At 37.9% G+C, this 26064-nt stretch overlaps 1 protein-coding gene across 1 annotated transcript in view; it reads right to left on the bottom strand.

Annotated features, from left to right (window-relative positions):
* Nucleotides 1-26064, bottom strand: part of ITGA8 (integrin subunit alpha 8) — a 116019-nt gene that overhangs the window by 18818 nt on the left and 71137 nt on the right. Inside the window, exons 22-27 of the mRNA XM_059818393.1 lie at nt 24949-25028; nt 21221-21301; nt 16303-16408; nt 13831-13989; nt 7814-7939; nt 4361-4474 (exon numbers count right to left, since the gene is read on the bottom strand). Coding sequence (XP_059674376.1) covers nt 4361-4474; nt 7814-7939; nt 13831-13989; nt 16303-16408; nt 21221-21301; nt 24949-25028 — 666 coding nt within the window. The remainder of the gene's footprint in view (nt 1-4360; nt 4475-7813; nt 7940-13830; nt 13990-16302; nt 16409-21220; nt 21302-24948; nt 25029-26064) is intronic.

Below are 26064 nucleotides of genomic sequence, written 5' to 3'. Positions count from 1 at the left end.
ATAATAGAGCCCTGACACAACACAACGTAACATAACCATGTAAGGTTGTTTCTCTTTTGCATGAATCGGGCTATTACTTGCTCGATCAGCAGGTCTGAATCCAAATGTCAGCTTTACTAGAGGGTTCATATTTACAGCCAGGCTTTGAAGTTAATCCAAAAAAGTCCGTGATTCTTCTTGGCCTTTGCACAATGTCTGTCTCTATCTTTGTTGGCTGGTTGGGAAATCTGGGCTGCTTTATTTACTCAAAATGTCTAATCGTTGCATGTCATTTAACTGTTATTTGTTATGGGAGTTTGGGTTTTAAGGTGACAGATTACAACTGTCAAGAGGCAAAGGGGTCAGCTGTTGTCAGTTAAACTAAGCGGAAGAGGAAGGAGTCACTCAATATATGACTGATCTTTTGTGGCAACAAAATATACAGGCTGATCCATATAACTTCAATGAGAAACCTCAATTATTTCATCCTAGCATTAATCAATCACTTTCAACCGATTCTTATCAGGTTTGCATTGGCATATCTATGAGAAGAAAATGCATAATGACACTGTGTTCTCAGCTTTAATAAACACAAACAATTTCTTCTGCAGATCATCATATTTTCATTTAGATTACAACACAGTTGAGGAATGTTGTATGTCACCATTATCCTGCTTTCTTTGGCATATGAAAATTTTGTACATGTGCAAAAGAGTTTGGGATGTTGCTGTAGAGACAGCAAGTTTTCCTCTAAGTTTCTTTACAAAACCTTGACTGTGGGGTTCAGTCTGGCCCTTGAACAGTCCTTCCTGGTTCAGAATCACCACGTCCTGATTATTTTGACTGTATTTTAATCCTCAGTTTGAATCTGCAGATTTCAGCCTAGCTAACAGCAACTGTTTTTTAGAGATACTTTAGTTTACTTCTGGAATAATCTTAGAAACTAGAAGTTTACAGGCTTACTAAGAGCAGATTATGTCCTTTTTAGGAAACTAATCATGCTCTGCAGTCTTTAATGGTGATGGCTGTATAACTGTTAATTTTAAAAGGGGCTGTGAAAAAGGGTCTTGTTTTGAGGCAAGTGGGAGGAAGGCAACCAGATCCTATCACAGTATTTGCTCATCCTTTTTTCTCAATATATAAGTTTGCATGTGAAGCAGGGGTTGTGTTACTTTGACAGCTTTTTGGATATAAATAGGAGGATGCAACAGTTCTCTGAGGACTACCTTTTTATACTTAGAAAAAAATCCTGTTGCTTTAAGTGGGGTTTTCTGAGCCTTTACAAGGCTTGTAAGTTACTATCTGAAGGAAACAGAAATGCTTCCTAAGGATACAGATAAAAGGTAAAATTACCACAGCCCATAAAAAGCCTTGTTTGAGAGCAAGGGTGTGTAAGGACAGTGGATTAAGCAAAATATGTACTTGTAGGATTGTTTGCCATGAGGTCTCTACACCCAGGGAGCCTATAAGATGCCTCATTCTTGCCCCTGTCTGCAGGTTGGTGTGAGGTTCCACCTCTGCCTTGAGCTCACTGAGTGAAGGGAGGTACAGGAAGAGCAAGCAGGATTTATTCAGGAGCAAGGAGGAGCTAAAGGGACTGCAGCACTGGCATTGCCTGGTGTGTTTGCACACACCTGTGTCCCAAGGCACATGTGTGACCCTTCTCCACCATCCAGATCAGGAGGGCAGAGAATCGTGTTTCAAATCAGCTGGATAAAGCATCCTCTGAAGAAGACAGGCTTACTAAGCCTTACTCTGTCTTGCCACTGGCTAAAGAGTTAGGCAACCAGCTTTGGCATCTAACTTTCAGATGACTAAAATTAGGTAAGAAGAGTCCCACTGCTCCTGCATTAAACATGCCACTGAATTTTATGCAGTTATCCTTCTGAACCTAAGTCAGGCTAACTAAACTTATATTCTAGAAAAAGATTCTGTCTTTATTAAGAGACACTAAGAAAAGGAGATTTCATGTCTTCTGTAGCTAGTCTGTTCCAACTGTTACACATCCTCTGTCACAACCAAAAACTCAGAGAAACACTCTCTGTTTCTCATTAAATTTGTTTAGCTTTAATCTCTTGTAGTTATTTCTTGTTACATAGTGAACTGGACTTAGAAAACACTTTTATGAGGCTAATTCCCACTGAAATAGCTGTAAATAGCCTAGAAAATTGGCATCTAAGTATTTGTGCAAGTGGTTTCATTTATGTGTTTGTTTTTTCACAATACCTTGGTTTTGGCCCTTACAGAGTTAATTAGATTTCACCAGCAGAATGATGAACAGAAAGACTTGATTAGATTTGGAATATGTCAGGTCCAGTTCCCAGTAAGGTAGCTAGCTAAGGGAGCTAAGCTTTATCTTTTGCTTGGTGAAAAAGATGGGGAAGGTTCACTGTGGTATTGCTTGGACACTGCAGTGGTCAAAATTACCACAGATTGTTCCAGCCAAGGATAATATCTCTGCCCCTCTGTCTGTCTCTATGTGTTAGAAGCAGTGAACTAGTGCAGTTAAGTTCTTAACTGAACCTAACAGGGCCTAGCCAGTGTGTGAAGGTCAAAGTGCCTCTTACTGGAATTAGAAAAAATTGGAATAAAATTCCCATCATATTTTCCAATACATATGTTTTTCCTATGAGTGCAGAGATGTTTACATACTGATATTTTCTGTGCAAAATTTTGTAAGATCTTTGCAAAAGCTTACACCAGAAGATGTCCATCCCAGTTACCCAGATTTGGAAGGACAGAGAGACATCCAAACTGTCAAGCTTTTGGGCTTAAATTTGAACCAGGGCCTGCCCTTTTTTCCCACTAGAAGGTGACTCACTGAGCAAACCTAAATGAAGTACCTCCAGTCTAGCCTTTCAAACACATTTGCTAAATATGCCTCCTCTTAAAAGCATTGCATTTGTGTTAAGGGAACTGAAGAGACCTTATGAAAGTTTCTTGGGATTGATTGTTAATAGAAAGAAAATGTACTGACAAATCAGGAATTAATTCACCTAGTATCTGAAAGGATATTTTTTATTACTGAGCTAGACAGAAATCACTTTCTCTCAAGCAAGGTTAGATAGTTCTATGCTCTTTTCATAATGGTGCTAATAGCTATTGCAGAAGAAACACAGAATGTGACCTTAAGTCCTCACAGATAGGTAGAAAAGACCTTTTAAGTCATCCTTTCGGGTAACCACTGCCATAGTCCAGTACACTAAGAGCCATGACCTCCAAAGTATGCACCCGTTGTGGATTTGGAGCCATGATGGTTAGCTATTGAACTGGCATTCAACTTGCTGTAAATACCGTCCCATCTGCTCTTTTGTTTCTCCAGGAAAGCAAGTTAAGTGAGGAAGAATTTCTTTTATCTACTTTCACATTTGAGGAAAGGAAGAAATTAACTTAAAAGGTGGGAGGAGCATAATTTAAAGCTCCTGTTGTAAGCTGAAGGTCCTCAATTCTTCTCTTGCTAGAGTAAGAGGTATTGTGGGGATAAATCATTCTTCTCCCACAGCTATAGGGACCAAAGGAAGGTTCTTGCATTCCAGGTAGAAAGACTGGGGAATTCTAAAGTCCTTGAAGAAGGAAGGTGATAATCAATTAGTTTGATCAAGATAGGATCTGCAGTTATTTCCTAGTAACAGCAAACTAAATTATAAATTTCTCAAGGTACTGCCCAGTGTTAAAGATATGACAACCACACAGTACTAGACACATAGCCAGCTGTGAGGTAACAGCTCACAGTGCAATCCCTCTGCCTTACACAGTGCAAATATACAATTCTGAGAGCAGATGAAGTTGGAAATGCAAGAATTTGCAAAGAGAAGTTCAATTTTTCCATGGTCTGTACCATCCCTTCTTTTTAGTGGTAAGTCACAGATTGTCACTACATGAGTGTTGTATGTCATATGAGCTTGATATATATTACTCTTCCCTAAATTAACAGAGAATGAATAACAATGAATTTTTAAGCTGGACACAGTGTACAACATCTACTGTTTGTAGCTGGAAACAGTGTACAACATCTACTCCAAGAAAAACCTTTCATCAGGAAAGACGTGATGAATGCAGAGCATATCATGGAGACCTAAGAGATTTGGGCAAGTCCAGGAAAGCAGAAACAAAACCAGGAAAGGTGTTTCAAAATAATCTTGGAATTTTCAGGTAAGATTCAGGACATGCATTTGAGAGGGAGTGAGAGTGAGAAAAAGAAAAGTAAGCAGCATGTATGTGACCTGAACAGGAACTAGTGAGATGTTATCTTCAAAGAAAGTGATAACAAAAAGGATATGAATTTGGCCCATTTAATTTCATCATTTATATTCTTAAATATCTGGTCAAATAAAAAATGCAGGGGTCTTTGTGTATAGAGAGAGATTTTTGTGTCCATTACCTCCAGGAATGTTTGGGCCCATAGCCGGGACCTGATTTTTAGCGCTGCACTCTTCCCTCTTTCCAGTTGTCCCACAGTGCAGGAAATTAGGATACACTTCACATTTGTACAGTTCTGTGTAGAAAATAAAGGGAAGTTATACCTATGTTTTAAAAATGTATATAATCACTTTCAAATGCTATAAATTAGCAAAACAAATCAGCTTTCCCTTAAAGCATTAAGTAGTCTGAAATCAGTAATCATCTCATCTAATATACATGAGATACCCCACGAGTCATTGTGAGACCTATAAACCAAGGGGGAGATTCTTTTTGCACCACCAATGAATATAAGCACCTACTTGTAGTAACGAAAATAAAAGTAATAATTTTCAACAATATCTAGTCTGAAGAACTCTTAAAATGTCCAGGTACTTATCAATCCTTTAAGGCATATGCTTTGTCTTTATCTATCAGTCATTTTGGGATTTCAACATGGTTTTTTTTCTGTTCTCTGTGCCTGAAGTCTTTATTTATGTTCCTAAATCTCTCCCCTTTTCTAACTCTCCTGGTTTTCTTACTCATATTTACATTATAGCAGCCAGAATGTTTGTTGAGATTCATTAGTTGCTCTACTTGAAACTTGTTGTCCATGAAATGTTCCTTATGAGCAGTGATTCTGGCTCATACACGGGGTTGAAGACAAAAAGCCAAGCAATGCAACTCAAAACTATATACGCTGTTGAAGTCTGCCAGAAGAATGTCACAAAAAAGGTTAAAAGCTGACTGGAAGCCACTGAAGGGAATGAGCAGAGTCTCATGGGGTAACCACAGAAATGATATGGTTGTTTGGGGTGTAGAAAGGAAGAAAGATCTCATAGAAAAATGATTAAAAGTGTGTATAAAAAAATTTATCGCTTTATATATACAAATGGGGTTTACCTGAAAAGTTTTGGTTTGATTCAGGAGGAAGGCTGAGGTTTTAATTTATTCATATTTTTATAATAAAGCAGAGAACCCTTCCCTTACAGATGCTTTATTAACATCATGACAGAAGGTCTTGTAACCTTGAAAGCAAAGCTAAGTTTTCACAAGTACATTCCCTCAGAAGAGTGAGAATGGCTGCAAGACCAAAGCCCATACTTCAGAAAATGAGATGATGATGTATGTAACAGACCTGAACGCGCCCTTAAGGAATCCTTTATCATTATAGACAGCTTTCCCCACAAATATCTGTCTTATTACAAGTTAAATAGAAGCTGTATGCTTAATCACTGTTTTCTAAATCTGCCTGAAAATGAAACTGTAAACCCTGGAACTTGCAACTGTAAACCTTTTTTTAAAATTAATATTTCAAAGTATCTGTTTATTTGGCTTTTCATATTTAAACATCCTCCAACCAGATTTATTTATCTTGCAGGAAGGAGGAGAGCTATCTTCATTAATCATAGTGGCTAAAACCACATATTAACAAAATAAATCATTAGTATGAAAAAAAGTCTACTTTTGGATGACACTTTAGGACCTGAACACATCTTTCTATTTTTCTTAGTAATGCATTTAGCCTGTAGTGATTTTCAGAACACTGTAACATTAGAACTAATGGAAGAGAAACCAAATGTTTAATACACAGTGTAAATACAAGAGGTTCTCAGAACATTTTTGTTCTCTGTGAAAATGCTTTGATGAAAATGAAATTAACTTAAATTTTCTGACAAAAAAATACAAATTTTGACATAGAATTACCTTTGGCTAATCAGTCATTTTCCAGAGCAACATTCGCTTCCCATGTATACTTCAAATGTGTCCAAAAAAAAGATTAATTTTTCTGGATCTGTAGTATGCAGTGCTGAAGGTACATACAATTGGGACACCTTTCTAACTGAACAAATGATGTATTGCTTTTCTATGTACATCCTGAAAAAGTCCTGCTATATATCCAGTGGTAAGCACTGTACCCAATCCTGTCCTAATTTGTGCTTATCAAAAGCAAATTGTACTAGAAGACTGCTCATCAGTGCCAATTTTATATTACTACGTACTCAGCTAAATACTATCTGTCTACATCAAGCAGCTGAAAAATCTCTGCTCCATATTTTAAGATGCAAACACAGTACATACTTAAGAACTTTGTTAACCACTTTCAGTTGCTGCAGTAATTTTTATGTTGGCAGCATATAAGACTAATCACTGAGAAAGATAACTGATAATTAAGGTATTACTGAAGAATGGATTAAGTGTTCCGTGGTATTGACTTGTACGTCTTTGAAAGCCCAGGCATTTTTCCTCCAGCCCCAGTGGAATCAGATTCTTCCCAGGGTATTAGGTTGATGAAAGAATTACATAGGAATCAACAGTGATTATTGTTTAAAATGGGTTCATCTGTGATTTTGTTCTTAGTAACATTATGGTATTCATTACTCTCAGATTCTATCTTCTTCCTGTTATGAAAATTGCCAAATTAACTTTCAGAAGCAGCATAATTTTTCTATTACTCCAGAATACTTAGGTCTGTGAGGTTGTTTTCTTCCTACCAAATTCTAGTGATGTCAAGGAATTCAAACATGAGCCTGCACTAACCACCTTAATAAGAGACTGGACAGCATGAAAGAAACTCTGCCCGAGGTTGATAAAAATAAATGGAAAGTACTGACTGCATGAATCCCACGACTGACCTCAAGGTCACCAAGTCTGAACACAGCCTCTAGGCAAGGGGAGCTGATACCTACAACGCTGGAGTACGCTAAGGATGGGACATTGAACGCAGGAATGGAAAAAGACCCGACCTTTTGAAAATATTGCCAAGTCCAAATACTCAGGTAAGAATGACTAATCAGAACTATTTTCCTAGGAGAGAGATCTTTGCTCTTGGCTCCAGCATTGTCTGGAATGTTAAAAATCCAGTGACCTGTCCCTCGTTTGCGGTACTGTAAAGGGAAAGAGTCTTACGTTTCCATGTGTAGATAAGTACTTACTGGGGGGAACAAATATGCTCCAAGGTATTTGTATGTCAGAACTGTTACTTTACATGAAAATATTAATTTTAAGTGTAAGCTACTCTTTACGAAAGAGACAGAATGATAGGAGTCAAGTTAACAAGAAGAGACCTACATTTCAAAAGTCAGAATCTGAAATTTAATTCGTGGAAGAGGGATCCATTCTCTAAATCTGTGCTGAAATTCCCTGTGATAAATGTACCATTGCATGACCACAGAACTTCGTCTGCAAACAGCCAGGAGTAAGACAGCCAGGAATTTGGCATGCATGATCTTTAATGTAAAAATCTGGCAAACAAAATTGCTAACCTGTGGCATGGTGATAGGTAATAAACAATATTCTAAACTGAAAGGTTAAAAATCACTTAGAACAAGATTTAAAAGTCTTTTTATTTGATTTAAATAATTTGCAGTCAAGCCAACAGCCACCTTGATATATTGCATGCATGGTCCCAGTTTATAGTTTTTAGATATCTCACCAATATTTTTGCAGAGTTTTTCCTGTGAGGTTCTGCCACTGTGACATCCCTTCTCCTGACGTAATGAGAAATTGTGGAATTATAGAAAAAAGCAGCAAGTTCAGGAGTGTCTTGTGGAATAGCAAACTGCAAAGAGAAAAAACATGAATGGTAATGACATACTCATACAATGATTCTAACAGATTTGTTCCCTTCTCAGAGGTCTTGAATTTTGGATTAACACTGTTTTTTCAATTTAACAGCAGAGCTATGAGAATATACTGTCTTCAACTAGGAGCATGATCAGTCATAGCACAGCAAGATACTGCCCAGTTATAGGAATTACAGTAGATAAGATTTTTTTTCTACTTGTTACTGGTGTCAATTTCATTGTTGTACTTAATTTTGTTAAGACTCTTGGGGCCAGATTCTGATCTCTATAACAGGATAAATTCAAAGTTGCTGCACTGAAATCTGGTCATTAGTTCAGATCAAAATCGGCCTGCTGAAATGTAATAACTTCACCAGCTTTAGAAAGTAAAAGAAAAAAAAAGGAAATCTGAATTCTAGCAACACAACTTTTGTTCATTATTTGTTACAGATTTCTTTTGGTAACAACTCAACTTTGTACAATGCACCAGTTTGTTAATTTCTAATCTCATATTAAAATGCATTCTCTTCAGCTTTATCTTCACAGATTTTTATTCTCTGATTAAAACCTATTTTTATTGTTGTTTTTAGTTTTTACACAGAGCATTTATGGCTTCTTTCAAGAAGCCTCAGAGAATGCCTGGGAACCCAATTGCTGCGGAGGGAAAGATAACTTCTAGTTTATGACAATCCAATCCTGTAAAATCGCAATAAAATATACATGGAAGTTTGTAACAAGATCTCAACAGGCATTCACCTAAACATAGACAAGACTATTCTTTAAGCGTCTCACATTATAAAAAGCTACATCAGATCCATCTTATCAGTTCTTTTAATCTCCACAAAATATCTTAAACAAATTCCTAAAGAAAACATTTGTAATTGTAAGAAATGTTGTAGCACTAAAGGGAAGAGAATAGCTATAAGCACACAAAACCTTCCACACACTAATGCTGTGTAGTACTAGATTTGGAAAATTTGCACCATTCATCTGATTAAAATTACGAGGCTAAAGAAGGAACTATTTTGACATTGTCTGAGATCTTCAGTCAAAAGCATCCCGCAAAGTGAAAGAAACTATAATTTATTAACTGTTGAAAACTCCTTAAGCAAAAATAATAATTTTTTTTCCTGTTGCTTAATTAGGTTAACATTGTCTTTTTGCAATAAGGGAACAGTTAGATAGCTAGTAAATCTCTCCCTTTCAATGTGATAACATGGGGAAATTCTCTTTCCAGGATTCTTTCACCAGCATATATAGGCTTCTTTAATGATGACAAATTAAAAGAACCACAATATAATAACATGTAATGACTGTCTGTGTGTAACTCCACCCAAAATGTTCTGGAAGAGGACTTTGTGTAAAAGGTGTTTTACAAGAGGTGTCAGTGACCATTCAAGAGCCAATGCATTGGATGGTATTATTTTGTCTCCAGACCAGGACTTACACACAGTAACAACGGCTCTGCAGCATGAGGAGACACTGCCTCTGGAGGAGTTTAGCTCCTGCCTGTCATGTCAGTGGATTCACCTTACACTTGTGGTGGATTTTAGCTGCTATTTCACTGCCCCCCCGACAGATGCCTCACTCATGCTACTACAGTGCTTGGCTATTGACAATATGCCATGTGTGTCACCCTGTATCGTCTACCATAGTCGGAAACCATTTCTTATACTTCTGGTATTTATAGCCACTGGCTCCATAAAACTATTTTTTGCCAGTAGTGTGGGGAAAAAACCAAACCAACTCATCAGGAATACTGGCTCGGTCCAAAGGTCCATCTAGCTGAGCCCTCTTCTCATCAACACTGTCTTTAAGCAGATGTGGAAGGAAGAGTAAGAACAGGGCATGCATACACAATGCGCTCTCCTTTCAGCTTCCAAATGTTTTCAGCTCAGGGACTTCCTGATCTGCATGAAGTTTTTATTCATTTATTAATCTTCACTGGACTTCTCTTTTGTGAATTTGTCCAGTTTCACCTTAAAACCATGTAAACTTTTAACCCTGACTACTTCCTTTGGCAACAAGTTCCCGACATATAATACCTGTTGCATGAACCACTACTTCCTTTTGCTTGTTTTGAATCTGGCTCTACAGGCTTCATTTGATGCTCCAATTCCTGTGAACACACTGCATTCCTACGCAGGAATAGGCAGAGAGCAGTCAATCCCCACCCACGCTCTGCCCGCCACTTCTGATCTTGCGGATCATATTTGCGCATAGTCGCCTCCTTTCTAGATTGAAGCATCCTAGTGTAATGAGTTCTTCTGCAAGGGAGTCTGTTCCATATATTTGATCAGTCCTTTTGCTCCTTTGTACACCTTTTGCAAGATTCATAACCTTATCATCCTTTCACGTCCCTCTTCGCCTTCAGAGAAAGATAAGCTACAGAAAAGGAGAAGTCCCTAAATAAGAGTCTTCCCATGCGTGCAGAGGTTTGATTTATCTTTGTGGAAGAAACAACAAAGCACAAAGGAAACCTTTCTACAAGAAAAGAAATTCAGCAATGGGGAGGAATATACTGTTTTGACTGAAACTGAACAATCTAAGTCATTTCAAAGGGGAAATGCCCAAGCACCCTAAGAGACCTATGTTCTGAAATCCAAGAAGAGCCAGGCATATACTGTCCTTAGCCTTATTCGGAAATTTGAGCCAGGCATCCTGCTGTTTATACAAAACCTGAAGGAAGCTGTCTCTGTATCCCCGTCCCATCTGAAGCAATAGATAAGCATTACATACTTGAAACCTGATTTGTGTATTCATGCTGTTCAGTGCTTTGAAAAACTGAAATAAGGAAAGGATGTTTAAATTCTTCCAATAATGATTGTGGATCTAAAGCCATATTTTGCTAAAACAGATGAACCATTATTTCATTATTACAGGAAGTTTTCACACAAGCCTCACAAGAATTTAGTCTTGTTTACGTAACATGTAATCATTATCAAGTAGGAGAAGGAAAAGCAAGCTCAAAAAAGTAAAAAAAAAAAAATATATTGCCCGAAAATGTCATTAAGAACTGTGGCACTATTCTACCCAGGAGCTCTGCCCACCTGCCAGTTATGCTCCCACCTCAGCTTCTTAATTGAAACTTGAAACAGACCACAGCAGCTAGGGAGGAGGGATGCTGAACTCCTTTTCATGTACTTGCAACCTAATCTGACCAGTGGCTTTGAGTTGATAGGCGTGCAAATAGAAATGCAGCAGCTCAGCTTCTTGCTCCTCATCACTTTGGAAAAGTAGGTAGAAATGGGGTGGAAAAGATTAATAGAAAAAATTCTCTGTTTCCAAACTTGCTGTGTTTTGGGTACAAAATAGAAACATTTTCTATCTTCAGTTCCCTATCCCTCATCTCCTTTTTCTTTTTCTAGAGAAACTAAATAAAAGGGTGGAATCCTAACCCTTCTCTGGCTTCCTGGGTGAAACAGAAAAATCTATACATAATGTATTTGGTATACATCAGTTTTCCTATGTTTTTGTAAGTATATATTGTAGTTCTGTCTCTTTAAGCTAAAGACTCGTCTTGTAGCTCCAGGGGTCATGAGCAATCCCCTGCACTAGAAAGATGTCTCCACTTTCATCCACTGTACTGAACTGAAACCCCTCCTGGTATGCCAAAGACGTATAGCACTGTTAGCATTTGGAATGCAGCTCTCCCCACAAGATGTTTAACAGGCTACTGGTTAAACTTGAGAAGTGTTGTTTACTCCAGAAGTGTCTGGAATCAGTTATGCTTAATAAATTGGATACCCAGGTTTTGATGGGATAATACGTAGAGCTGTGTTTTGCTAAACCTTCTGACTTTGAGCCAAACCAAGCTCTTTTGGGGGGATCTGCCATCACAAACATAGATCTTAAAACAGGCTTTTAGACACTGGCATATCAACACTTTACTGAGGAGGCCGCTACTAGGCTTCCCCTTGTTAGTGTTTCCTCAAGACTCTGAGATCTCCAGCTCTGATATAAAAGAAGAATCATGTCCATGGAAGGGGAAGCAATATGGACAGCAAACAATAGCTAGGAGTAACACTTATGAAAAAATTGATAGGGGAATTTTTTCCTTTCTGCTGGTATGAATAAAATAATTATAGAATAATTTCCAAGTAGAAAAACCAAAAACCTGTCATGTTGCTGACAAAGTTGTAACTTTTATGAGTTAATATTGATTAAACCATAAAATAATTGTAGACTATATGAACCCTTTAATCAAATGGCAATACATGAAAACTTCCATTTCTGGAGTACATTCCATGCAGAATTCCACCTGATAGTTTTGCTTTATAGGATATTCAAAGTATGTTCTTTGAAAAATTAAAATCATTAACACTTTAAGACAGGTAAAAAATAGATAGGCTTCTAAAATGACTCCCACTTTACAGATTATACTGTCTCATACTATGTTGAACTTAACCATAATATAAAATATAGCACATGATATAAAAAATATGTATCTTATGATACACTTGGTGTAAGGAAATAGCCCCTGGCAACAAAACATGCTTAGGACTGCCTGGCTAAGAAGCAGCTGTGCAGAAAAAGACCTGGCTTAAGCTGCACATGAGCCAGCAGTGTGCCCTGTCAGCAGTGAGGGCCAACAGAATCCTGGGCTGTACATTCAGGAATTGATTACTCCCCTCTGCTTAGCACTCATTAGACCACATGTAGATACAACATCCATTTTTGGAGCCTCAGCAGAAGACAGAGAACAATATACTGGAATGAGTTCAGTGGAAGGCCCCCAGGGATACTCAGGGCTGGAGCACTTGTCCTGCAGGGAGAGGCTGAGGGACCAATGCTTCTTCAGCCCAGAGATGAGAAAGCTTTGGGGGGGACCGAAGCTGTCGGAGGGAGAAGGTTATTGCAAAAATAGAGCCGGGCTTTTCACAGAGGTGCATGGTGGGATGATGACAGGCAACAGGCATAAGTTGAAACAAGAGAGGTTCAGACTGGATGTAGGGAAAAACCTTTCCCTGTAAGGACAATCAAGAAGCCCAGAGAGGTTTTGCAGTCTCTGTCCCTGGATGTTTTAAAGACCAGGTTGGATAAAGTCCTGAACTACCTAGTCTGATCTCACAGCTGACCCTGCTTGAGCAGGATGTTGGATCAGAGTACTCCCGAGGTCTCTTCCAACCTGAATTAGCTTATGATCCTAAAAAATCAAATCACCATACAAATTAGCTGTAAATTATTTGTATTGGAATAAAAACGTAAAATTGTGTTACACCCTGTAAAAATACTTAATGCTACAATACCTGGTGGCTGTCTGCTGTCTATTAAATAAACAGCTTTGAGAAGTTCATCTCTTTCAAATTAATGATATTGCATTATTGTGCTATAAAGGATTTTCCCCACTGCTAACAGGTTCAGATATAAAACCTTTTGATAAACAAACCAATGCTAGGTTGTATCACTCAACTGAAGAGCTATGTGCATCTCTTGACATAATAAAGGTTTACGTCACCTTTGGGAGTTCATCTGCTAAGCACTGCTGTACAGATGACTTTCTGAATTAATGTACTCCTTAGGACACAAGAATTTTCAGGGTCCCATGAGAACTGAAAAATTTTTTGTCATCTATTCAAAGCCATGTTAAAAATGACCCTGAAGGAAAACCCTGCAAATTTCCATTAAAAAATTATCTTGTATCTGGTGCTGCGATACTGAATCAAAATTTTTCTGTTAAGAGTACAGAAATCAAAAACTTACCATGCAACACAACTGTCACACTAGAAACATTATAGATTATCTATATCTTGTTTCTCACCCAGGAAAATTATCTCAGGGTCATCGTGAAAAATTCCCCAAAAGCTCCATCCCATTATGAAGTGCAGGCAGAAAAAAAAATCAAACAAAATGAAGACAGGGATGGAAATAAAAGGGCCTGACTTACCTTTATTTGCATTGTATTAATAGGAGAGCTCGTCTGACAATGCAATGGTCCATGTGTCTGGATATGAAGAATATAAAGAAGAAATTCTTCTCGACTGGACACAGGCCAACCGACATGGAGAACTGTATTGTTGATGGCACTTGGTCCTATATTGTGCACCTGTCAAACAAATATCATCAGTACTTTCCAAGGCAGTAAGTAACAACAGAAAACACAGCAACCACCACTTAGACATTCTAAAATTCTTAGTGTCCATAGCCTTGAAGTACTTTGGGAAAGATGTATAGATTTTTAATATCATTTTGTTGATGGAGAATCTGTGGCAGGTAGGGGAAAAAAACCTCTTCATGTTAGTCACAAAGCCAGTGGCAAATCTGGGAGAACAACCTTTTTTGTCTGAGTCTGTATTCAAGAAGTCCATCAGCTTTCCCATTTTTTCCTCCATATGAAAAAGCTGAAATTACCTAACAAAGGATAAAAAACCCAAACCAAAACACACTAGCAAAATACACTACACAAATGTATACAATGAACCTTAACAGAACATACTTGAAAATAGTAGCTGAAACTTCAGGACACAAAAGAATCACATTTCAGGGTGCAGGAATAGAAGGTATAGCAGAGCTTAAACTAGTTTTTGTGGTTAAAAGAACTCTATTTTCAACACTTCTCAGTTCAAATTTCTCCAAAAGAAAAAAAGGAACTAGTTTTCCGAAAGTAACATGCCAGGACATTGTTCTGTTCTGGAAAAATATGTAAAGATAGAAATAACAGAAATTTAAAAATCTGGGCTATTAAAATAGTTTTCTTATATCGGTTTACAATTTGAAAATATCTGATGACCCCAGGAAGTTTGGATATGTGTTAACACTGGGCATGAGAGTTAAGGAAGCAGAACACCATGGAGCTTTACTCAAAGTTTCTAGAGATGTGAGAACCTCCTTTTTTTAAATGCGTAGAATTTTTGTGACTGACTAGCTTTATTTAGAACTAAGTAAAACCGACTTTCAATCCTACATCTTCCTTAGTAAAGGGTTTTTGGGTGGGCGTTTGGCCTTTTTTATGCTTTGCTGATATCAATAAACCATGAAAGCAGTTTCTTTAATCACTGTAACTAATCACTGTAACTATTTTAATTCATTTGAAGACACATATATAGTTCCACAAACAGCCCAAATACTTGAGACAGGAAGATTTGTTAGAGATTTTTCAATTTAGAGAAATGTGTTAAGATGAGGAATTCACAAATAATATTTTGTATTTTACAGTCTGATTCATTATAGTTTAGTATTAGTTATGCAAATTGTAATCTTACACTGCTGATTAAGCTCAGTTGCTTATATTTTCTTGAGTGCTAGCTTGTGAATTATAACCATCTGTGAAGCACTCTGTTTTACCCCCTAGAATAAAGGTCATCCATCAGATTCCAAAGATGGCCTATATTCGATGTAGTTCACTCAATGCATTTTTTTCTAACCTGAACTCTTCTGTTTTAATTGATGAATCATCTGTAGAAAAAACCCAAGAACAATACAAGGTAGAAATATGTATACTTCAAACACCATGAGGGTGGTGAGGCACTGGAACAGGTTGCCTGGAGAAGTTGTGGATGCCCCAATCCTGGAAGTGTTCAAGGCCAGGTTGGACAGGGCTTTGAGCAACCTGGTCTAGTAGAAAGTGTCCCTGCCCATGGCAGGGGGGTTGGAACTAGAATACTTAGGTATTCAAGGAGCGTGTCGATGTGGCATTGTGGGATGTGGCTTGATGGGCATGGTGCTGTGTGGTGTGGGTGGGTTGTTTTGGTGTGGGTTGTGATGTATTTTGTGGTTTGTGGGTGGTTTTGGTTTGGGTTTTTTTGGGGGGGTTTGGGTTTTTTGTTTTTTTTTTTTTTTTTTATGGTTGGACTTGATGATCTTACAGGTCTTTTCCAACCTTAGTGATTCTGTGATGGATGATCTTTAAGGTCCCTTCCAACCCAAATCATTCTATTCTATGATTAAGAGTTATTTTCAACAGAACATTTTCTGAGCAATGAGGTAACAAGTTACATGTATGTCTACAGTTTTCTTTCAGTTAGCTAAATGTTAAAGGAAACATATGTTTTCCTGCGCACAACACTCACAGCTTTTAATGAGAAACCAGTCAAATAACTGAAAATATTTGGCATTGATTGTAATGAGCTTTTAAGCACTGTTTTTAATTCTTGTCAAACACCCAAAATGTTTATAGATCCCTTAAATGTCAAAGGCAGACTCCTAGCTTAAACCAGGAGTTTAACTTAAAAATATCTCCTCCACTAACATGAACAGATACTGGGGTTGTGAATTCCCAGATTAAACTTGGGTCATGTGCTAAAGTCAGAATATTTACATTTGTGGCTCTATCTAGTTGCAGATAAATACAATAAACCAAATTCATCAGGATTTCAATGGGAGCAGCATGAGGTCTTGTGCCAACATATATCATTTTTACCTCATAGATGTGTTCTACTAAAGGACCAAGTTCTTCTTCTTTTGTAGGTTCATCTTTGGGTTCCCAGTTGTGAAGTGGCAAAATAATTGTTGGGGGGTGAGACACTCTGCAATATATAAAACAGGTTAAAACAGTAACTGTTACCAGTGATCAGCCGCATTAATTTTAGAAAAAAATTAAGACCGCTATAGAAACCTGAGCCCTTAAAGGCATTTTATTTGGGCACATTCTTTAGAATTAGGTGAGGTGAACAATACAATGCTTCCATAAAGTACTAGCCAGTCTTTACAGACTACTGAGGGTGTGCATTTAGTTTCATACTACCCCTGATAAATGGGCCTTTCCGGACAAGGGAGTGACTCTTTCTTTTATTGGAGAAATGAATGCAGTCTGTCAGGCATTTACATCATTCTCACTGATAAGATATCTGAATACATTATCCACAAAACTAGATCAATGATATGTAAATAAATTTATTTTCTCATTTCCACCTAAAGCCTGTAGATGTTTAATGCTATGCATCTTCCTTCCCTGCATTACATATTTAGATATTTATTTAAGTGTTCTGACTGCAAATTCCTTATAACCTCTGTTATCATTCCTTTAAAAAACCTTGCAAAGTAGTCTGTCTCATTCTACAGGTGGCAAACTGAGGTACTGTGACTTCTATAAAGCCACAATGGAAATTGGTGTATCAAGAAACTGAATTCAGGATTAGAGCCTGAAACAGTGCTCCAGGCTTTCCATTTGCTTTGCAAACGAAGTGGCAGCTAAGGCATCCCCTGAAACACTGTTGCAACTTGCAACATGTAAATCAAACATAAATGAAGGAAACAGTGACTTAATATTTGACATCTTTCTTTCTGTCTATTTTATTTTTCCTTTCCTTCATTGTCTGACCTCAAGAAAGGACCAAGTAGTCTTCTGTTAACATTTCTATTTGAATCGCAAGCATTTTATTTCCCATAAAAGATGGAAGTTCCTTGGAGGGATCCCATTCAGACGCTAACTTTAATCTTACTCAGTTGTTGAGAAGTTGGGAAGTCAGATCCCAAGAATTTCTTTTAGCATGGTAGGTGAGTTCTGGCACAGACATCTGTCATCTGCTAGTACTGAAAGTAGCCCTTGGTGCTAAAATGGTAAGTATTACCCTTTCTTTATACAGGTCAACTCTCACTCAGTTCTGCTGGTTTCCAGAATCTTTAGCTTAAAGAAGAGCCATAAAATTTCAATGCTTGTTCTGCCAAAGCTGGAATTTTGCTGACAGAAAACTGTTAAAAAAGAATAGCTAATGAGTTTTTTTCAGACTGTAACATTTGACTAAAATAATGGACTTCTATTCACCGATGTTAATTCACTTTCCCTTGAGTCTAAACAGAGAAATCACCACTGCAGATTGCCCCTTGAAGAAGAGAACAGAAGACTGGATGTGTTTGTTGCAAATGCCGACATTTTTAAAATACTTTAGGAAGAGACAAACTGTTCTTGCTTCCAGCTCTTATGTCATATACAATGAATGAAATGTCTGATAGAAACTTTTCTACAGAATACAGCTTCTCAAAGCAGCAAGGGATCCCACAGAAGAACAGCTTAACACCATCCAGCTAAAGTACAACTCTTCATGAAATTTAGGGTATCCTGGAGTATCCTGCTGACTCTAAATACTTCCCCAGACTTCAAAAGACCAGCAGTTTGTACTAACAAGTATGCCAGAGGACAAATTTACAAGCCAAACCAAACAATAAAGGAAACGAAACATATTCATTAAAAAGTTGTTTCAGATGAGGTACTTAGCCTAACTTGTTATATTTCACAAATGGCCTTGTTTCCAGTAAGAATTATTAATTGTTGTTGGAGAATAGGAACTTTCCTGTGTTGTTACAAAAGCCAAGACACAGAGACCCTTAAGCTACCACAAAAAATTGCAAACCAGAAAGTGTATTTAGAGAAAAAGAAGCAGGCATGAGGTTTCAAAACCCAGTGTTTTCTATTACACTCCCTGTGCAGTGTTTTCCTGATACACAGAATTACAAAGTGTAAATGTAGACATTCAATCGTAAAGTATATAGGAACATTTATTTTAACAGATTTTACAGTTATTTTGAGGACTTCTGCTATTGACATGAAAGTAGCAAGATCAGGTCAAATTAAACAGAAATCCTCTCTTTTGACTATTTTATTTTGCATTTAACTGAGAATATTCTTAACATCTGAATGATTTATTAGATGAGGATTTTTCGCAGACTTTTAGGTGACAATAATCAGTCAAACAAGAGCACTGAAAAGTAAGATAAAGGAAGCATGTTCTACGGAAAATGCTTATGTGGGATATACAATAAGAATTCTCCCAGTCCAAATTACTTCCTTCCTGAACCCCTCATTCTTCTAGTGCTCTTTCAGCAGTGGGAAATAACAATTACAATTATAAAACTCTTAAATTTTTATAGGAAAAAAAGGTAAGCAGAATAATCAAATCTCAGTTAATCAGAGCAACTGCTTATTGAATGACCTATCGAAGGAGTTATCTTAAATTTCTTTTGAATAGGATATTGAAGAATATTTCTTCCTTTCTCACAAAAGCAGTATTTGCATGGGTCCACTGTGCAAGTATACATGCATGTATGCATACGCACAATTTGATAACTACTTACTTCTCCTCAGTAAATGTACAATGATTCCAGTCCCACTTCATGCAACTCTGTGCAGAGCAGTAGGGAAACCAATGCAAGATATTTTCCAGTCCAAATGTGGTCACAGTCTCTCTTTTATTTTTATCTAGGAAATTGTGAGCAAATAGTTCCCTTGGAGCTGTATGCTTTAGCATCTCTGAGTAATTAGCAAAATCTGTCAACAAAGCATTTGGGAATTTTCCTTTGTACATGCATGCTATAGCTAATCAGAAAACTAAAAGACTTAAGAGGAAAGGAATTGGAAGTCATTCAATTAAGTAATTCCTTTGTATTTAATGACCTGTTTCTTAGCACTGCAGGCAGCAATTCAAGTCACTTTTTCCACTTGTGGGCATGCTCTTTTTAAGAACTGAGGATGTTTTCGTCATTTTTTGGTGTCTATCTATTTAGCTGTTACAGAACTTTTCATTAAAAAGAACACGCTGTGGCACAGAAAGAACATGATGGAGGCAAAAAATTTCCAAAAAGTTTGCGAAGAATACAAAAAGTTTGTAAGATTTTTCTACGAAAGTGATGAGCAACCTCACTGAAGAAAACAGAATCCACAGCACTGGAAGCAGCCCTTACTGAGAAGTCTCGTTCATGTATGTATCCATAACCATTTAACTGATGCACTGAAACTCCAGCCAATCCTTAACCTGGGTGTCCACCCATGGCAACATCTAGCAGTTGCTGGCTCCCAACATTTTCTCACACACCTGCAGCCCACCAACTAACCCTTTTCATTCTTATTTCCTCAGCCTCTACTTCTCTTTCTGTGTGACCTTCATCCTCATTTTGTATTGTTCACCTCTCTTCCTATCCAGCTCATTTCCCTAGATCACCACTCTCATTTCTGTTCTTGTTAAACATGTAGTCTTTCAACTGCTCCTTTTCAGAAATATAAGCATTAACATATATCCACACAGTCTTTAAGTGTCAGTCCTGTTTTTTCCATCTAAGTCTAGCCTTAGGGTTAGTCGTCTTAACCTGGAAAACACTTACAAAATGTGATTAAAAAGACTTTAAAAATCTCTCCGATTTAGATTGAATATTAGAGCAGAAGAAATTATCTCTGTGATCACCAAAATGATTGGACTCTCTGCTGGCACTAGGTAGTCAAAATATTGTCTCAGAAGTGATAACAATAAATGGATTTTTATAAATCCATAAAAGCATAAATAAATGCATTTTTGTTTATTTACAGCTAAGGTAGCCCCTTGAGGTACATAATCTAAGAGACATCTACCCCTCTTGCATCAGCCAGGCCTCATGGCCTGACTGTAGGAGTGAAGCCGGGCTATCTACCTCCTGTTGTCCCCTTGCAGAGCTGAGAATGGTTAAGGTCCAGAGCTGTAGTTTGAGAAGAGGAGATGTAGGAAATCTGAGATCCCAGACAAAAAGCATTTTGGGCTTTAGAAGAACACCTTGCCAACTTCCTCCAGGATGCCAGGATGGAAGTCTAGTTCCAAGATTTTATAGGGTAGTCCGAGAGTCTTATCACCTAATTGCATTTTATAGTTTCCGAAACCAAGCTGTATGTGCAAATAGAGATAGAAATAATGATCTTTGAGCATATCCTGTGCTTGTTTAGTTTCGGTATCCCTTGTGTCAGTGGACAGGCACCTCCTTCAGACAGAAATGTAAGAATCCTACAGTAGTAGCTGCTTGACCTCTTGTCATAGCTCATTCCTTATTCATCCTTTCTCCAAAGGCCTCACTCTGCTCTCTATTAGTATATGCCTTGCCATAATGTGTTTCATCATTCCAGTCATAAAAGCAGCATATTCTGCTTTGGTATTCAGACTATGTATATAGTCTATATACCCACTGTATAGTCTGTATAACCACTGTGCCTAAGTGGTTGTACAAGCAGACCTACGCGTATGAACATGCATTTTGTACTAGTAACATCCATATACAATTTGAATGCCCAAATAAAATGTTGGATCTACCTGGTGTTACTACAATGTGGGGTTCTACAGTGTGCTGCATTTGCACAGACACTCAGTAAGTTTACTGGAGTCCATGAGGGCAGTCCTGCCCTACATGACCTGGTAAGTTCGTAGTAGCTCCATCCTGCAAGGCTTGCAGAGGTGAGACTCCCTGGGAATTCTCAGGTGTTCTTGGTGGATAAAGCATTTGGGATTATAATATGTCAAAAGATTCACTACATGGGATTATTACATGTGGAAAGATTCAATACAAAAAACAGTTATCATTATGAATTAAAATGGTTGAATACTTACCCTCTGATCTGTACTTGAGCCACAGCACTGATGTTGATATGGAGGTTAACTAAATTGCTGGTGGGATTAATCTTGTTAGAACTGGAAAAGATATGTACAAGGGTTAAAAAAGGTTATTTAGCAGAATTCGAGATTGTTACAGATACAGCACTGAATGCCACAAGGCCTACAATTAGGAAGCAATGCCATTGGACGTACTACAGCATGGGCTTGCTATTGCCACTCTTCAGTCTTGTAGGACACTGGTATTTAAGTTTGATATTATTTGAGCTCATCACGTAATCACATATTTAATAATATAATCAACTCAAGCTTCCTCTAAAGAATCCTATGTGTGAACATGATGACACAAATTTAATTAGCTCAGAATATAATGTAAATTTCCTTGTTCAATTTGGCTATCTCTATGGATAGCAGTATCTTAATAGAACACAAGGGTGTTTCATGTATTGGAGGAAGACAGGGTTAATTAACAAGATAGGCTTTGTTATAATAAAATTTGCTTTTATGACTCTCCAAACCTGTGACTTCTGCATGACAGAGTCTTTGAAGAACAAGAACTAAAATAAACTGTTTCTTTACCCTTCCTATGTTCTCCCCTCCCCTATCCAGAGAGTGTTTACCACTCTTAATCCCACTTAGCAGTGAAAACAGATCCCTATGTTTAAAGCCTAGTGTTCTCACTCATTTTATTGTCTTTTCTTATTGCAAATCCTTAATAGTAAAGGTAGTTTCTCTTACTTCAAAAGGCCATTCCTATGACTATAACCCATTCATGTAAAGAAAGGTTTGCAGGTTCAAATTCATGTAGATAGTGAAAATAAATAATTACAGACTTAGAATTTATTTAATTACGAGATAATGATACTAAGCTTGGAGGTTTTTTTTCAGGCAAGTGTGGAAGTACTTCCTTGCTTCATGGAGACTAAGTTTCAATTGCTGTCACAGTTTACTGCTATCACATCTGGGTAGCATCAGTCAAATGGAAACATTCAGAGGAGGCCAGCATTCCCAGCGACTGACTCCTGAGGAGTAAAGGGCAATACTGCTTTGATCCAGGCTTTCTGGTTACAGATTGCTAAAATTAGGAGCAGCTCTAATTTGTTTGTAAACTAATGCAGTTTCCCCTCAAACATCATTTGAACTTTTGATGTAATCCTCTATACCCATTGCTTTGAGTATAAAAGTACAAAAATTGCTTAAAGTATAAAAATGATTTTACCACTAATTTGTTAGAATCAGCTGCTCTCCAATTTGTATAATGGTACTACTTTCCATAGAGTTAAAAATACAGATTTTGATCGTATATATTTGGTATTCAAATCTTGTTTGTGCTTTATGGTATTTTGTAGAGAAGAAAATAGTTTAAATAAAAGTGCCAGGACATCTCCTTTTCTAAGGGGTATATAATTGCCTAGCAAAATCCACATCAGAAAAGGAATCAGATTTCAAGACACTACTCAGCCTCTTGCTTGTTTCCTATAAGTAATGAACTTCAGTCTTGCAAACCAAAATATTTATTTTCCACTTGATGTTTTGGAGCAAATTAAAGGTCTCTCTTTTGAATAACTCAGACCAGGACACAAATTCAGGCATGCTCTCCGCGTCCCTTTCCTTCCATTTAGGTAATTTCCTCTTTCTGCCTTATGAATTTCTGTTTCCTTTTTCTTTTAAGATTATTTTACCTGTTCACTAAGGACATTGAAATGCACAAACTGTAGTGCTGCTTGAGAAGGAATGTACAAAGCAGTGAGTTTTATCCATAGGGTACATTCCCTATGCAGGAAGCTTTACTTTTTCTTATTTTAAGTAGCTGGGTGCTCTTCAGCATTTTGACACCAGTTTGTGGAAACTGTCCTTTTTGGTAGCCCAGCAGATTTCCTCCCTTTACATTTTAGTGAGTCACACTCATGGAGGAAGCATGAGATGTTGCTATCTCCTGAAGTTCGGACTTATTCCTCAGTAAAGCCTTGTCACTTTTTCTACAAAAGTGACCTACCCTCAACTGTTATTACCTAGAAAGATCTAACTACCCAAAAAGCTCTGAACCTCCCTAATTTCATAGCATGAAAAAGGTAGTGACGAGAGCCTCTGATACTCATTTAAAACTGTATTGCTTGCATTAATGACCTGACAGTGAACAGTGGTATGGACAGCAGACCTACAAGCTAGATGTTGTATCTTGTATCTCTCTCTGGAGGAGCCCCTGCCCAGGTTTGCATGGTGTCCAGCTCACCAACTAGACCCCTGGGAGAGGGCTGAGGCCTGACCAGGCACCTCATTGTCTTCTGTGGCATTGCTGTGCCCTTCCTGAGTTTCTTCATGTCCTTTTCTTCAAGGGTTACATTCTGGAAACATGACTTAAACATTTTAAATGTCTCAGTTATTTACCATAGTGAACATGATCAAGGCCCTCATTAAAGGCCAGACATTAGCAATTAAGTCTCTGTGTGTGGGGCAGGGAGGGCCCCATCAAGAACTCTAGTGTATTTGATGAGGACAGATGGAGCAGAAGCCCTGCCACCCAGCCCGTCCTGTGCTTTTTTGTCCCTATGGAGGAAGTACTGTTCAGCATAAACCAGAAGATTCTCCAGCAGTAATATTTCAGCCCCACAACTGTGGAGGAAAATAATGGAAAAATGACAAAGGTTCGTTTGTGTCATGGTTTAACCACAGCTGGCAACTAAGCACTATGCAGCCGCTCGCTCACTTCCCCCCTGCCCCGGTGGGATGGGGGAGAGAATCAGAAGAGTAAAAGTGAGAAAGCTCGTGGGTTGAGATAAGAACAGTTTAATAAATGAAATAAAGTAATAATAACAACAACAACAATTGTAATGAAAAGGAAAATAACAAAAAAAGGAGAAATAAAACCCAAGATAGATAAGTGATGCAAATGAAAACAATTGCTCACCACGCTCTGACAAATGCCCAGCCTGTCCCCAAGCAGCGGTCTCCCAGCCATTTTTCCCCCTAGTTTATATGCTGAGCATGACATCATATGGTATAGAATACCCCTTTGGTCAGTTGGGGTCAGCTGTCCCGGCTGTGTCCCCTCCCAACTTCTTGTGCACCCCCAGTCTCCTCACTGGTGGGGTGGTGTGAGAAGCAGAAAAGGCCTTGACTCTGTGTAAGCACTGCTCAGCAGTAACTAAAACATCCTTGTTTCCAGCACAAACACTGTTCCCAGCACAAATCCAAAACACAGCCTCATAATAGCTATTACGAAGAAAATTAACTCTTCCCCAGCCAAAACCAGCACAACCTGCATCAAACTGAAACAGTTTTCTCTCTTCATGCCAGTAAATCTGTTAAGCAGATTTTAACTGCTCTCCTTCTATTTTCTAAATTGTCATGAATAAGTGGCATATCTTTTTTTTTGGGGTATGGTATGTTTTTAAATACAGAACTTTGTTACAAAGTGATCACTGTTCATTAATCCTGAAGTGGAGAACAAAGTGCAAATCTGTAGAAGATCCTTGGACCACTGAACAAAACCAGTTACCCTGAATTTTAACAAAATAAAATCCTCAGAATAACTCTAAGAGTGATTTTGCTAAAAGCTAACAAGGCTCCAACTCTACAAATCCTCCTGAAGAAAGCTACCATAGGAAAGCCCATGAAATATATACCAACACTGAAGAGTTAGAGTGACCTTCTTATATATTAAACTTCAGATATCAACAGGAATTCAGAACTTAAATAACCATACTCTTAATAAAACATCTAACCTTTTTATTTGCAGCTCAAAATTGATGCTGAAATCTGCATTTTCAAAATGCTGAACAGAAAATCGAATGCCTGCAGAGAACTGGGAAAAAACCAAAACAACAGGTTACTAAACATGGTTTGAACTTTCCATGTTGAAAAAGCAGTACTGTTCAACATTGCATTTCACAGACTTGTACAGGATACTGTTACTTTTTAAAATTAGTATGAAAGAATATAATTTAGTTGTTTTCAGGAAAAAATACCATCCTGCCTGTGTATGTCACCAGATGGAAAACTTGGCTGGACAGAGGAAAGATCAAGAGGAACAGAGAAGCATACTCCCAAGAACACAGCGGTGGGCCTTTCTTCATCCACACAGTCTTTGCTTTACTTTGCCAAGCCAAAAGAAAATAATAGCTGTCTGGCACCTCTCATCACTGCCTCCATCCATACATGCCTTTGTCCAGGTCTCCAGGGCTTCCTGCTCCTCCTGTTGTCTCTGTGACATATGAGCTGCATGCTTTAGGTGTTGCGGGGCTGACTGATCACCTGTTTTTCTTCTAGAGGCTAAATTAGCAGCAGCTTGATGTTTTAGTTTGATTTGGTTTGAGTTTTTTCATTGCAGCTTCTGGGAGCCATAGTTCAGTTAAGAGGAATACAACTTCAAAGCTGTATTTGCAGTTCAGTTTGCCACAACTTGCAGTGTGTGACCACAGAAGATAGAGGGTAAAACACACAGTTCCCAAAACTGAAGGAGATAAGAGCTTCCACTGGTGCTCCCTTATGTTTATGCAGACCTCGCTTCCTCCCTCTGATAATTTCCATTTGCTTTGCAAGAAGGGCACAGAGTAAAGCAGAACGAGTTAATTCAGAAGAGAGAATGGAATTGCAGGGCTGACTAAAAAAGGAATGTGCAATAGTATATGGTGGGGTTTCTGTAACCCTCTTGATGGACGTAGTTACAGTCCCAGTATGCAAGTAGCATCTGCCCTCCATGTTAAATTAATAAAATTGTACTGCAATGTTTAAATTATGTCTTTACTTGCCTCATTTCAACTGCATGTATTTTAAATCTGATAATTTTTGAAATGTGAATTTTGCATTAAGACTGATGGCAAAGTCTACAGCCTGTAATC

This window comes from Gavia stellata, chromosome 6 (genome assembly GCF_030936135.1).
Source record: "Gavia stellata isolate bGavSte3 chromosome 6, bGavSte3.hap2, whole genome shotgun sequence".
In the NCBI taxonomy this organism is placed as follows: domain Eukaryota; kingdom Metazoa; phylum Chordata; class Aves; order Gaviiformes; family Gaviidae; genus Gavia; species Gavia stellata.
This window is presented reverse-complemented; position numbering and strand designations above follow the sequence as displayed.